This window comes from Stigmatopora argus, chromosome 20, assembly GCF_051989625.1.
Source record: "Stigmatopora argus isolate UIUO_Sarg chromosome 20, RoL_Sarg_1.0, whole genome shotgun sequence".
NCBI classification, from domain to species: Eukaryota; Metazoa; Chordata; class Actinopteri; order Syngnathiformes; family Syngnathidae; genus Stigmatopora; species Stigmatopora argus.
In genome coordinates, this window is record NC_135406.1 from 9,972,249 (window position 1) to 9,986,600 (window position 14,352).

Here is a 14,352-nt window from a genome sequence, read left to right on the forward strand (position 1 = left end):
GTTCCCTCAATCGACCTCGGGCTTCGGCAGTCCATTGGACTCTCTAAACCGGGGGTCTCAAACTCAATTTACCTGGGGGCCGCTAGAGGCCGAGTCTGGGTGAGACTGGGCCGCATCAGGATTTCCACAAGAAAAGCGCGGATAAAACATTCCAACGTTATCTTTATTTTTTAACAAAAAATAAGGAATTAAATAAATTAACTTAAAGATGAATAAAAGATCAATCAATCAGTAATACAAAAATAAAATAATAATAATGAGCATACAGTAGATATACACTGGCTGGCTAAGTAGAGAAAATGAATTATTTTTATTCCGTTTCAAATGTCTGTATAACAGCTCTTTAACCTTTAACTTTCTGAACTTGAATGGAACATTGAACATGAAATATTCTGAACACGGCTTCTCTTGCCTACTTCTTGCTGCTAGAGACCTGGCAGCGCTTCTTCTCACATAGCTGAGTCACATTTGGCTTGAGGGAGGAAGCAGTGGAGACCCTCAGTAGAGCTTGAAGATGCTCATCAGTAAGTCTGGACCTGTACTTGGACTTATTGAAGTTCAAGGTGGAGAAGAGCTTCTCACACAAGTATGTGCTTCCAAAAAGGCACATGGTCCGCTTGAACATTCGGGAAAGTTCAGGGAAGCTGGGGGTCAACTCTCTCAAAAATTGCCCACGCTTGTCTGCTTCTCCACTCACCTCCCTGAACTTGGCTTTGAGTGCAGAGTTGCACTGCAGGTCAATGAGCGCCATTTGAAGCTCAGGAGGGGCATCTTGCACATCAAAGAAGAAGGGGTCCGCAAAAATTTGGAATGTGGCTGTGTGTCTTGAAGTCTGCAAATCTGTGATCAAATTTCTCCTGTAGCTTCGAAATGGCCTCAACATACTTCTCACCACTGAATAGTGTGCCTGCATCCACGAGAGCCTTGCATGCTGGGAAATGGCAAAGGTTTGTCTGAGAGAGCTGGGCTTTCCATAACACAAGTTTAGTGCAGAATGCTCTCACGTTGTTATAGGCAGCACTGACAAGTTGCCCCTGGCCTTTTAGCTTCTTGTTCAGTATATTAAGCTCATGTGTGATATCAACAAGTAAAGCCAAGTCCATGAGCCATTTGGGATCACTTAGCACAGGAACAGCAACCCCGTCTATCTCCATGAAGTCTTTTACTTCTGCTCTCAACTCAAAAAATCTCTTCAACACGTTTACCCTGCTGACCCAACGTACCTCAGTGAAGTAGAGCACATCTCCATATTCTGACTCCATTTCCTCTAAAAAAGCACGGAACCTTCTGTGCTTTAAGCCCCTGGATCTGATTTGGTTGATGCATTTCACAACGACAGACATCACATTGTCAAACTTCAGGCATCTGCTGCAAAGGGCCTGCTGATGGATAATGCAGTGCAGAGCTATGGCCTCCTCCACACCCTCCTGTTCCAGTTTTTTTGAACAAGTGCTACCAGTCCATTCTTCCTCCCTGTCATTGATGGGGCTCCATGGGTTGTTATTCCAACAAAGCTCTTCCATGGCAAACCGGTATTCTCAATGGCATCACACAGCTGGTGAAATATTTCCTTAGCGGTGGTCTGGCCATGCATTGGAATTACTGTGAGCAACTCCTCCATTACTTCAAAATTGTCATTAACACCACGGACATATATTGCGAGCTGGGCAGTGTCTGTGGTGTCTGTGGTCTCATCAAGAGCCACTGAATATACACTGAAACATTGTGCTTTCTCACACAGTTGGTCATAAATGTCACTTGACAGGTGAGAAATGCGCTCTGCCACGGTGTTGGCAGAAAGGCTTATGTGGTTGAACTGACTTTTCTTTTCTGGACAGACAATATGTGCAGCCTGTAATATGTACTTTTTGATAAATTCACCTTCTGTGAATGGCTTTCCTGCTTTAGCATTCAACTCACAAACGGCGTAGCTAGCTTCGACTGCTGCATTACTGTCTTTGGTAGCCTTCTTGAATAAATCCTGTTGCCTCAGAAGACTTGTTTTAAGACTGGCAACCTGGTTGGCTCGCTCATCTCCCTGGTATTTTTCGTACTCCTCAGCATGTCTCGTAGTATAATGACGTTTCAAATTGTATTCCTTGTGCACCGCAACTCTTTCAGTGCAAATGAGACACGTCGGGGTGCCCCTGTGTTCAACAAAGAAATATTGCACTCCCCGCTTTTCTTGAAACTGTCTGTGCTCATCACCGACCTTTCTCTTCACGGCAGGCTGTGAAAGAGACATCTCTGGGGCTCTGTAATATGTGTTTCCACTTGGAATGAGCCTCGGGTTGAATTTTAACTTTCAGTCGCGCGGGTCTGTGGCGCATGCGCACTTTCGCTCTCCGATCGTATTGGATTACGGCAGTTCTCCGAATTTCTCAAGTGTCATGTTAACGCACTTACTGTTAAGTTTCAGTTTCACTCGCGGAGATGGCTACAGACACTGACACAGGCTGGATCACGGATCATAGCGCCTCATTCAGTTCTATGCTGAGAGCAGCGGAGGAGTGTGCGCGCCGAGCGGAGTGATCAGCTTCACGGCTTCTCCTCCGCCCAGCTGATTGGAGGAATGAATGAGTGAGTGAGCGAGGCACTGGACAGCCCGGACGATGTCCCGCTCTCCAGAGCCGTATACCTCACCGTGATTGGTTCATTCAGCTCCGAACACAACAAGTGTCATTCATATCACTCTTGCGGGCCGCACGAACATTAATATTTCATATTAAGACGGGGGCCGCAAATTATCGTCCCGAGGGCCGCGAGTTTGAGACCCCTGCTCTAGAGCAAGGGTGTCAAACCCGGGTTGGTTCGCGGGCCACATTAACATCAATGCCATTTTATGTGGGCCAGACCATTTTAGATCTAATATCTAGACTTTTTTTAATTTTCAAAATTGGATTAAAAGAACTGGATCAAAAGCTCTAAATAATCCGTTTTTATAGATCTAAAGCAGGGGTCACCAAACTACGGCCCGCGGGCCGGATACGGCCCACGGGCACATTTGGACCGGCCCTCTGAACAATACCAGAGACGCTATCGGATTTTTTTCCTATTTGGCCTTGAAGACTGGGACGTTTTACTCTTGTGTTTGGTTAATTGCACCCCTGCTGAGCCCACAAATCATCCCAGTGAAGCGGGCCTTCGCATTGCTCCTTTGGTGACACGCGCGGGGAGAGTGTTTGCCTTTGATGCATGCGGGCACTTCTACCGTTGCATGCGTGAGCAGAGTGTTAGCGAGACATCTGGACGATCGCAGGTTAGGGCGGAGCCCTGGTACCATCGCTATTGCGATGCTATTCAAGCATATAAAAACTGTGCAACCTGAACGTGTTTGAGAACGGAATAATGGCGAAAAGGTTAGTTAAGAGAAAAATTGATTCAGAATGCAGGGTATTTAACCTGCAGTGGACAAACGATTATTTTTTTGTTCAATGCAAAGAAAAGGCTGTTTGTCTCATCTGTCAAGAGACGGTGGCAGTATTCAAAGAATACAATCTTCGGCGGCACTACGAATCCCGTCACAAAGACAAGTACGATAGCATGCAAGGCCAAATACGAGCAGACAAACTCTCAAAGCTAAAAGTTGGACTATTATCTCAGCAGACTACATTTCTACGCCAAGCTCAGCTGAACCAGGCATCCGTTCGGGCCAGCTTTCGGGTTGCTAAACTGATAGCAAGCAACGGTAAGCCTTTCACTGACGGAGAGTTTTTTAAGAAATGTATGGATGTTGTCGTGGAGGAAGTGTGTCCCGAGAAGAAAGATGCATTTAATGCCGTAAGTCTGTCGGCGAGTACAATCACCAGACGCGTTGAAGAAATCGGGAATAATGTATATGCCCAGCTGCAGCAGAAGACGAAAGAATTTGACTTTTTTTCATTAGCACTGGATGAAAGCACGGACGTGCAAGACACAGCGCAACTGCTCATTTTTATTCGTGGAGTTAGCGCAAACTTTGAGATATGCGAGGATCTGGCAGCCCTCCAAAGTCTCAAAGGGACCACAACGGGAGAGGATATTTTTGACAAAGTGTGCCAAACCATGGAGAAGTTGGACCTGGACTGGTCAAAGCTGGCTAGCATCACGACTGACGGGGCTCCTAGCATGGTGGGCGAAACTCGCGGTTTAATAGGACGCATGAACCGTGAGTTGGAAAAAAGGGCTCTAACCGCCCCGCTACGAGTCCACTGCCTAATTCACCAGCAAGCACTGTGCTGCAAAGTGTTGACGTGGGATTCTGTAATGAAGGTTGTGGTGTCGTGCATAAACTTCATCAGGGCAAAGGGACTTAAACACAGGCAGTTCCAAGAATTCCTGTCTGAACTGGAGTCTACGCACAGAGTTGTGCTGTACTACACAGAGGTCCGATGGCTGAGCCGGGGCAGAGTTTTGAGGCATTTTTACGAGCTTCTACCCGAAATTAACACATTTCTTCATTTAAAAGACAAAACGGTCCCAGAGCTGATCAACCCAGAATGGAAATGGCACCTCGCATTTTTAACAGACGTGACAGAAATACTTAACCGCCTTAACTTGCAGCTACAAGGCGAAGGGAAACTCATTTGCGACATGTATTCACACATAAAAGCATTTGAGGTGAAATTAGCGCTGCTTTTGGAACAAGTGAAAAAGCGCAACTTTGTCCATCTTCCTGCTACCCAAAACCTGTCGACAGAGAATCCAGCGGTCCCGTTCCCAGCTGAAAAGTGCGTGGAAGCACTGGAAATGCTGAAGGCGGAGTTCGGTGTGCGATTCACTGAACTACATGTTCATGCAAAAGAAATCCGTCTTTTTCAGAACCCCTTTGTTGCCGACATTGATGAAGCCCAGCCTTCATATCAGTTTGAGTTGGCTGAGTTACAGAACTGTGATGTTCTGAAAGACGCATTCAAGCTCAACAGTCTCATTGACTTCTATGCTTCCCTCCCAAACGACACATATCCAAACATAAAAAAACATGCAATGAAAATGTCCTCAGTTTTTGGCAGCACGTATATCTGCGAGAAAACCTTTTCTCGCATGAAACTGCTGAAAACTCCGATGAGATCAAGATTGACAGATGAACATTTGCATCAGTGCTTGAGACTGGCTGTAACTAGAATGGAACCTGATATTCAACTTCTCACCAGCCAGATGCAGGCCCACAGTTCACACTGATGAACAGACATAGGTAAGCTCACTTTTCTGACTTGAATGAGTCATTCTGAGCATAAACAAATATAATCATAATAAAATCTACTGGGATAAAATCCATCTTTACAACCATACTGGTAGTGAAATGTATTGTGCTGTGTAGGTGCGGTTTCACTTAGTTCAGTTTCTCAACCTGCTTCCTTTGTGGTTTTCACAGGGAAGTTGCTGAGAGAGCTGCAAACAGCGGTGTCTACAAGCCTATTGGAACAAAAGGATTATAAGGAAGAAACACAAGAACTTTAGGAGACTGCTCATATGTGTCAGAGAGATTCTGCTCTGACAACTGAGCTGAACTTTTATCTGTTAAGATTGTGCATGGCACAACAGAAAGTTAATGTTCCATGGCTTTTTTTCTATGAAGAACCCAGAGAGAGTTATTTAGTTCTTATTTATTTCATAAATAGTATTATTTATTTCCTGTTTTTTATGTAAAGAACTCAGAGGGTTATTTAGTTATTATTTATTTCATTAATACTGTTATTATTTGTTTTCTGACTTTTTTCTGTAAAGAACCTGGAAAGGGTTATTTGGTTATGTGTGGCTTTCTGGCGAAACAATAAAAAAAAATTAAGCTCTCCTACGATCGTCACACTTTCTGTTACAAACTGACACCGGCCCCCCATCAGAGAAGGGAAAAGTTATGTGGCCCTCACAGGAAAAAGTTTGGGGACCCCTGATATAAATAGTGATTTTTCCGCCAGTTCACTCGCACTGGTTTAGCTCAGTCGTTACTTCATCTAGAAACAACATTGCTCAGCAATCGCTTCTACTCATTCCCAGACTCGGATCGAACCACGTGCGCTGTCCGGTGTTTTTCTACTTTTTTCCTACCAAAATCTTATTACACAATTCACATCGATGTTAATGTAAGATTTTCTTTTAATTTTGACCCTTGGAATTGCGTTTTGAACAGTTTTGAACAAAATAGGAAGACATACACAGTAGATTTGAATATAATACCACTTGTAGTTAAATGTTCACAGTAGATTGTTGCAAATCCATGTGAGTACATGTTGATTATCCATTAAATATTGATTACATTAAGAACTAAGGGTAAGAAATACGCCTTTAAAAAACTTGATCTAATTGACTCAACAGCGACTCTTATAGGTTGTTTTATAGTAAATCAATGTTGACTTTCACTTGGAAAAGCTATATGTATTGAAATCAAGGCTCTGCAAAAACAAATAACTCAGCCAATAATTATCAACGCTTTCTTGTCAATTAAACCTTAGACGCGCTTGTATAAGATTTGTATAAAATGTCAATATTTGCGAGGAAGTAGCACAAAAGTGTAGTCGGGGGTTACTTCATGTAGAATCAACTCTCTCTAAGAATGCATCTCTACTCCATCCCTGACTGGGATTGAACCGTGGGTGCTGTCCACTGTCTTTTCTCATTTTTGTTACACAAAATCATGTAACGCCTGACGACGCCCACCCCGTTATTTTACAGAGCGCATTACTCATCAAGTCTTCTAAACAAAAAGAACCAAACTGCACTTCAAATTGACTCATGGCTTACTAGTAAATTACTCCAATTAGAGCATTTACCCAATCTTGGTTTGGTTTACAGAGTCCAATGGACTGTGGAAGCCCAAGGATGTTTCAGGGAACGCTCTCTAACATTCTTCTATCTGAACCAAATTGACTTGCAGCTTATTTTGGCTAGGTTTGAAAAATCCAATGTGTTTCTGAAGCCCAGGGATTAACCAAGGACCTTTCGATCTTCAGTCGAACACTCACCCAACTGAGCTACCTCAGCTATTGGAGTTACATGACAACCGACAAGGACTGTAAATTTACTCTTTGCTTATTAGTAAATTATTCCACTTACAGCATTTACTGATTTTGGTTTGGTTGACAGCGTCCAATGAACTGCCGAGGTACAGGGTTGATTGACGGAAGTTTAGACCTCCTATCCAACGCTCTCCCATCTGAGTTTCTGCTCGTGTAGGTCAACAAGAACCAACTTGGACTGCAAATTGTCTCATGGCTTACAAGTAAACAGATTCAGTCTAACACTCTCCCATTGAAGCTTCTTCGGCTTTTGTAAGTGAACAATAACCAACAAGTACTGCAAAGTGACTCATTGCTTACTAATAAATTATTCCAAACTGTGTATTTAATTGCTTTGGTTGGGTTTACAGAGTCCAATGGACTGCCAAAGGTTGGGGTTTAATCAGCGACCTGTAGTTTAGATCTTCAGGGTAATACTCTCCCATCTGAGTTACTTTGACTCACATAGGTGAACAAAAACCGACCTAGACTGTATATTGACTCATGGCTCCCTAGTAAACTGAACTCAAATAGAGTATTAGCTGACTTCATACAGGGCAATGGAGTGGTGCAGCCCAGGGTTGAACCAGGGAATTTTAGATTTTCAGTCCAATTTTAAATCCTGTTTGTGTTCCATTCATAGATTTATTTCCTTGTCAGCTGGTTGGAAATCAGTTCCTTTATCAGAATACATCTCTGTTACTTGTCCTATTCTGCCAAGAAATTTTCTGATTGCATTGAGCCAAGCATCAGTGTTGATGGAAGATGAAACTTTTAATGAATTCATTCATTCAATTTCCGTACCGCGCATCCTTGTAAGGGTTGCCTATCCCAGTTGACTTCAGGGAAAAGGCAAACCACAAGCTAGACTGGTCGCCAGTCAGCCGTAGGGCTCACAGAGAGACAGAAGACCATTTGCACTCTCCATCCTACCGCCACCAGCAGGAATTGAGCCTACCCGCACCAAAAACAGGCAAGTGAACCACCACACCATCAAACGTACTTCATTGTATTTAATGTGTTCTCTTATTGCAAGATATGTGAAGATTATGCCATATTTATTTACTAGGCCTCTTCCCCTTTATGCTTGAAACGGACCAAAGCAATCAACGGCAACTGTTGAGAACGGTGGATCGTCGGACATTACCCTACAGGAAAGTAGATCTGCCTGTCGTTCAATAAAGCCTGCAATTGGCTGGCCACTGATTCAGAGTATTCCCTCCCTGAAGGATCTGGCAAAAATAAATAAATGTATTTTCTGATGAAATTTTCATTTTCTTTTAATTCTCTAGTCTTTTCTGTTTTTGTTAAACTAGTATTGCCTTTTTTAATAAAGGGAGGAAAAGTATATCGCTGGTGGTCCTTAAGAGCGCCGGCAGCAGGTGGGAATAGCCACAGAGGTCAATGGATCGAAACCATTCTCTGCTACTTACAGTCAGTTCCTTGTTTTGAAGAAGCTAACGACCTCCCTTCCAAGTGTTGCCGTTACTGTGAAAAACTGATATTGATATTGATTAATTCTGTAAAAGCTGCCTTTTCTCACTTCACATTCTTCTTAGGGATGCCCCCAATCAAAAATTGGATCGGAATTGATTGGAATTGATTGGAAATTCTTGGAAATCACGTCATTTTCAGAGGATTGGAATTGGGTAAAAAAAAAGATTTTTTTTCAATACATTGGTTTACATTTTTAGGTAATAACTCATTAACAGGGTGACCCGGTGGAGCGGGTGGTTAGCGCATCGGCCTCACAGCTCTGGGGTGTTGGGTTCAAATCCAGGTCGGTCCACCTGTGTGGAGTTTGCATGTTCTCCCCAGGCCTGCACGGGTTTTCTCTGGGTACTCCGGTTTCCTCCCACACTCCAAAGACATGCATGGTTGTCTGATTGGACACTTTAACTTGCTCCTAGGAATGAGTGTGAGCATGAATGGTTGTTTGTCTCCTTGTGCCCTGCAATTGGGTGGCCATCAATTCAGGGTGTCCCCTGCCTCTGGCCTTAAGTCAGCTGGGATAGCCTCCAGCACCCCTGTGGCCTTAGTGAGGATAAAGTGGTTCAGTGAGATGAGATGAAATTTCTTTGAGGTTTTGACAAATGAGAGCAAGTTTTATTGAATGTGCCCTTTTGCTTTAGTGAGGGTGATTTTCTGTATTAGCAATTGGGAAAAACTGTAACGTGTCACTGTTAATCAGGAGTTACTGAAATTGCATGTTTGAAATTAATAGTAAAGGAAAATGAAACATTTCTTAAGGTTGTCATTAGCCGAGAAGTCACTTTCTAAGCAAAATTTCTGCAACCAACTTTAAACAATCAAAACATCGACTTTTTTGCCAGGTAATCCATGGCTAGGATCACGGCATGCAACTTCATAGGTGAGTTAAATTTGGTGACCCAGTACTCTTGACAACAGTATGGACTCACATGACACCATGATTGGACAAAGCGACCGTAGAGCATGAAATGTGCTAATCCTCAAAATAATTCGATTATTAGTTTCACATTATTATATATTTGCATGCAATGAAGAATATGCTTTGCTTTACTATTAAACTTAGTTTCATATTATTACATGTTTGCTTGCAACAAAAGAAATGCTCTGTTCCTGAGAACCTTAGTTAGACTAAACAAAGAGAAGCCAAAATGCCTTGGACTGCTTGGAGTGGACTGAACAAAGAAAATTCAAAACACCTTGAGCTGCACATGACTTTCAGACCTCCATTTGTTTTGACTATATTGACGTCTCACTTCTGTTTCCCACCCCTCCCCTGAGAGTTGAGACGTCCATTGTAACTAAGTTAATAAACAACAAGCCTATCCCAGCTGACTCAGGGCCAAAAGTGGGGGACACCCAGAATCTGTGGCCAGACGATCGCAGGGCACAAGGAGACGGACAACAATACACACTCACACCTATACCTAGGGGCCATTTAGAGTGTTCAATCAGCCTACCATGCATGTTTATTGGAATGTGGGAGGAATTCGGAGTACCCGGAGGAAACCCACACAGGCCCAGGGAGAACATGCACACTCCACACAGATGGACATGATCTGGATTTGAACCCAGGACCCCAGAGCTGTGAGGCCGACGCGCTAAACACTCGTGCAACCGGGCTGCCCTGAGGTTGGAGATATTTAGGTTTACAAATGCCCTCCACAGAGGACTAATTTGAACTACTGGTATGGATGTATAGATATCTTTATTTATTTATTTGCATTTCTGTATAAAAGTGGAGGAGAAACATGAAACGGTTTCTTCTTTTGATTAAAAAGTTAAAACAGTAAATGTTCATTGTTATGTTTACATTCATGATAAAAGGAGAAAAGAGTAAACATTCTTCGTTTTACTTCGTTTTCATTTTTTTTACGCATTCAGTTTTTTAGGTTTATTTGAACTTTAAATACTTCATTTAAATAAACCTATTTTTTTACAGACGCAGTATATGTACTTTAATACATTTTATTTTCATTTAAAAATAAAGGGGTAATTATTCAATTTTTAGTCGTTCTGTTGGGTCTAAAATACAACTTCTGGAACACGCACAGAAAGTGAGACCAATTTAAAGGAAATAGGTTTATTACCAGACTGCAGGATGGAGAGAGCTCAAACAGCGTGACAGCGATGTAGGACAGAGTTTATACAAACAAAACTTTGGGCTGATATGGTTAGACATTTGCAGGGTTAAGATTGTGCAAACACGATATTTTTATAGCTCACACAAACTTCCGCAGCCTATCTTACATCGCGCGATGTGAACAAACAATTGCAAAGCCAGTTTGGCTACATGGCACGATGTGAACAAGCAAATGTAAACCCTGTTGGCCGGCCTATCCCACACATTCTGATTCTAAAAAATCTTTTGGCACCAAAATGCAAGCTAGAAAATAATGTAAATATTTTCACTTCACTTAATTAAAAAAATGTTTTTTAAAATGAAACAAATGCTAAATATTTATAAAATAAATAAACTGCAAAAACAAAAAAAGTTTTCATCAATAATTAAAAAAACTAAAATTAATTTAAGGAGAAAAACAATTTAAAAAAACAACTCCAGAAAATTAATTACCCCGAATAGAAAATGAAAATATTTCAAAAGGCAAATGCTAATATAAACTATTTAAAGTGTTAAACATATAATTTAAAAAACAACCCTCAATATGAATTAAACCATAATCATGGTTGTAAAAAAATATTTCAAAAGCAACTGCTAAAATAAATTTAGAAAAACATAACAACAAAAAAATGGAACCTCAAGAAATACTCAGAAAAGTAGAGTTGAATAAAAATAATTCAAAAGACAAATCCAGAAAACAAATAGAAGCAAGTTGGAAAAAAATATGTCAAAAACAACCCCAAAAATAGGTGGATTTATAAAAAGCATTGTGAAAAGAATCCAAATCAATCAATATGAGGAAAAACAAAATCTGAATTTGAATTTGACGTGGGGGGTGGGGTCAGAACAGCCAGACCAAGCATCATGCCACTTCAAAGGTTCTGATCAATATCATACATTGGACAAAGATTGGTTAAAGAATCAAAAGTGTGAATCCTAAAGATATGACAGAAGACCACAATTAATTATCTTTCATACAGAAAAGGATGAAGTCAGCAAGGATGACAGGCAAAGCGTCATTGGGCAACACTTCTCACAACACATTCGTGTCTTTGAAATGACTCCTTACGACTAAATTATTAGCAACAAGCTGAGCAGGAAAAGGGTTTCTGACCAATGTGGGTTCTCATGTGTACTTTTTTCCTTTGGAGCTTTAGCCACAAAGTGAGCTGGTCAACATTTCTTCACAAATGGGTTCTTGTGTGGCTTTTTGATTGAGCTTTGGTAGTGAATCTGTGGCCACCGACTGAGCAGCAAAACCTTGTTCTCCAATGTGGGATATTGAATGTTGTTTTAAGCTTCCCTTGTGAGCGAATGCTTGACCACAAACTGAGCACAAAAATGTTTTTTCACCAGTGTGTGTTCTTGCATGACTATTTAAGCCTGTCTTTGTTGTAAATGTCTGAGCACAAACTGAGCAGGAAAATGGTTTATCGCCAGTGTGTGTTCTTGAATGACTATTTAAGCTTGCCTTCTGAGTAAATGTCTGACCACAAACTGAGCAATAAAATGGTTTCTCACCTGTGTGGGTTCTTGCGTGATTATTTAAGCTTCCCTTCTGTGTGAATGCTTGACCACAAACTGAGCACGAAAATGGTTTTTCACCTGTGTGGGTTATTAAGTGTTTTTTTAAGTAATTCATTACTGCAAAGCTTCTGCCACAAACTAAGCATAGAAATGGTTTTTCACCTGTGTGGGTTCTTAAGTGGGTTTTTAAATGTTGCTGTTCAGAAAAGGTTTGATCACAAACTGAACAGGAAAATGTTTTTTCACCAGTGTGGGTCCTTAGGTGTCTTTTTAATGTGGCGTTGGTAGAGAATCTGTGGACACAAAATGCGCAGGCAAAACATTTTTCTCCAGAGTGGGTTTTGAAGTGTTCTTTTAAGTTTCCCTTTATCCTGAATGTTTTACCACAGACTGAACACAAAAATGGTTTTTCACCCGTGTGTGTTCTCGTGTGAGTTTTTAAGTTTTGCTTTCGAGAAAAGGCTTTACCACAAACTGAGCAGGAAAATGGTTTTTCATCAGTGTGTGTTCTTGAGTGATAATTTAAGTTTCCCATCTGTGTGAATGCTTGACCACAAACTGAGCATGAAAAGGGTTTCTCCCCAGTGTGGGTCATCAAATGTGATTTTAAATGATACTTATTTCGAAATGTTTTCCCACACTGGGTGCATTCGTAGAGTTTGTTGCCACTGGGATTTTTCTTAAGACCTTCATCGTCATCATTATTATAAAGCAAGTCGTCACTATCTGATAAAGGAGCAATTAAAATTTCAGCTTGCCATCCTTCTTTTGAGCTACTGAGTTGCGGAGGCTCTGTGACATCTTCCTGCTCTTCGATTGGAGGTTGCTCTTCTATCTTATGCTGGTGTTGAGGGGTCTCTGGCTCCTCCTCTTTAATTTGGGGCCATGTTGTGGCTTTTGCAGGCTGTGCCCCTCCGCTGGACACGCCGCAATCATCTCCCCTTTTTAAGGGCTCACTAGTTGACCAGGTCACATCTTCCTCCTTTTTGATTAGTTGCTCTTCTATCATTTGTTGTTGAGGGAACCCTGGCTCCTCCTCTTTGATTTGAAGGGGTTCAACGCCCTCTTTGGCAAACTTTGACCCCCACCCATCAGGACCAAGATCATTTCTGAAACCTGCAAAAACACAAAGATAAATTATATATTTTATAAACTATATATCTAAATAGAAGCCCTTTAAGTTAGACTGGGAATTTCAAGTTTTATACTTATTTTGGCAGTGTTTGGGCTGGAAAGAAAGGACTAATATGCTGGTTGCCACAGTAATGAAACTAAACGGAAGAGGACGCCATACATTGTATTTTAATTAGAAAATGATTATTGGTCAGTAAAGTATCCTCACAGGCCATTAAAATTTGCCCAAATCTTCTTTTTGAGTCTCTTTGCAAATATTCTCTTGTATTTTTTTTAGATTTTAAATTATTTAAAATACTTTTATCAAAGAGGGTACCATCAAATATTTATTTTATTATATTAAATCAAGAAGGAAACATTATATATCTATTGCTTTTTTATTGACATTGAAAAAAATTCTGTCGACTTGAGAAAATTAAATAATTTGCAATTGCAGCGAACAAAAATAGCACTTCTACAATTAGCATTAGGGGAATATATCCATATAAAAAGTGAACCCACCTTCCAGACTGTCAAGGACAACTTTTGCATACATTATTTTGCAAAATGTCAAGTGTTGCTCCTGGAATTCTGCTGGTCTTTTCCCACACGTAAATTCTGATGGCGGCCCCTTTGATAGCTGCTAGCTAGCCTAAGCTAAAGAAGGACGCGAAGCTTCAACGAGATCTTCGAAGAATTGAAGAGGATGTTGACTGACATTTAAGGCCGTAAAGTAGCTAATTCTAGACACGTCGGCGTCGCGTGGGTATAGTTAAGTGACGGAATTTGTGGAAAAACAAGACGCGCAACTGTCACGACGAGATCGGGACTTGGAACGGAACCTTGACTTTAGGTGTTGCGCATGCGCGGATAATTGCGTCACTTCTTTCGATGGTTTTTAAATGCAAGAGAATCAGACTTGGGAAATACATAGTTATTCTTCAAACGGTCTCACGTGATTTGAACAATAATGTTTTCGCAGGTTTGAATCTTCCATAAATCACTTGAAGATCGTGGCTCAAAAGGAGGCGATGCGTCATTCGCATGCGCAGAACATATTGACAAATTATAACATTGCCTGTCGCCGATTGGGATCATGGGAGATGCAGTTCTTCACCGAAAACACCG

General features: G+C 41.3%; 2 protein-coding genes across 2 annotated transcripts; one reads left to right on the forward strand and one right to left on the reverse strand.

Annotated features, from left to right (window-relative positions):
- Positions 1-3,358: 3,358 nt before the first annotated feature.
- On the forward strand, positions 3,359-5,588 carry LOC144065578 (general transcription factor II-I repeat domain-containing protein 2-like). Its single transcript, XM_077588553.1, has 2 exons — positions 3,359-5,173; positions 5,354-5,588. Exon 1 carries the CDS (start codon positions 3,544-3,546, stop codon positions 5,158-5,160), a length of 1,617 nt encoding a protein of 538 aa, XP_077444679.1. The 5' UTR covers positions 3,359-3,543; the 3' UTR covers positions 5,161-5,173; positions 5,354-5,588.
- Positions 5,589-10,529: 4,941 nt separating this feature from the next.
- LOC144065586 (uncharacterized) lies at positions 10,530-14,146 on the reverse strand. The gene is made up of 2 exons (XM_077588562.1): positions 13,747-14,146; positions 10,530-13,227 (listed from the first exon to the last, which is right to left on the reverse strand). Exons 1-2 carry the CDS (start codon positions 13,778-13,780, stop codon positions 11,738-11,740), a joined length of 1,524 nt encoding a protein of 507 aa, XP_077444688.1. The 5' UTR covers positions 13,781-14,146; the 3' UTR covers positions 10,530-11,737.
- Between the last annotated feature and the right edge of the window lie 206 nt (positions 14,147-14,352).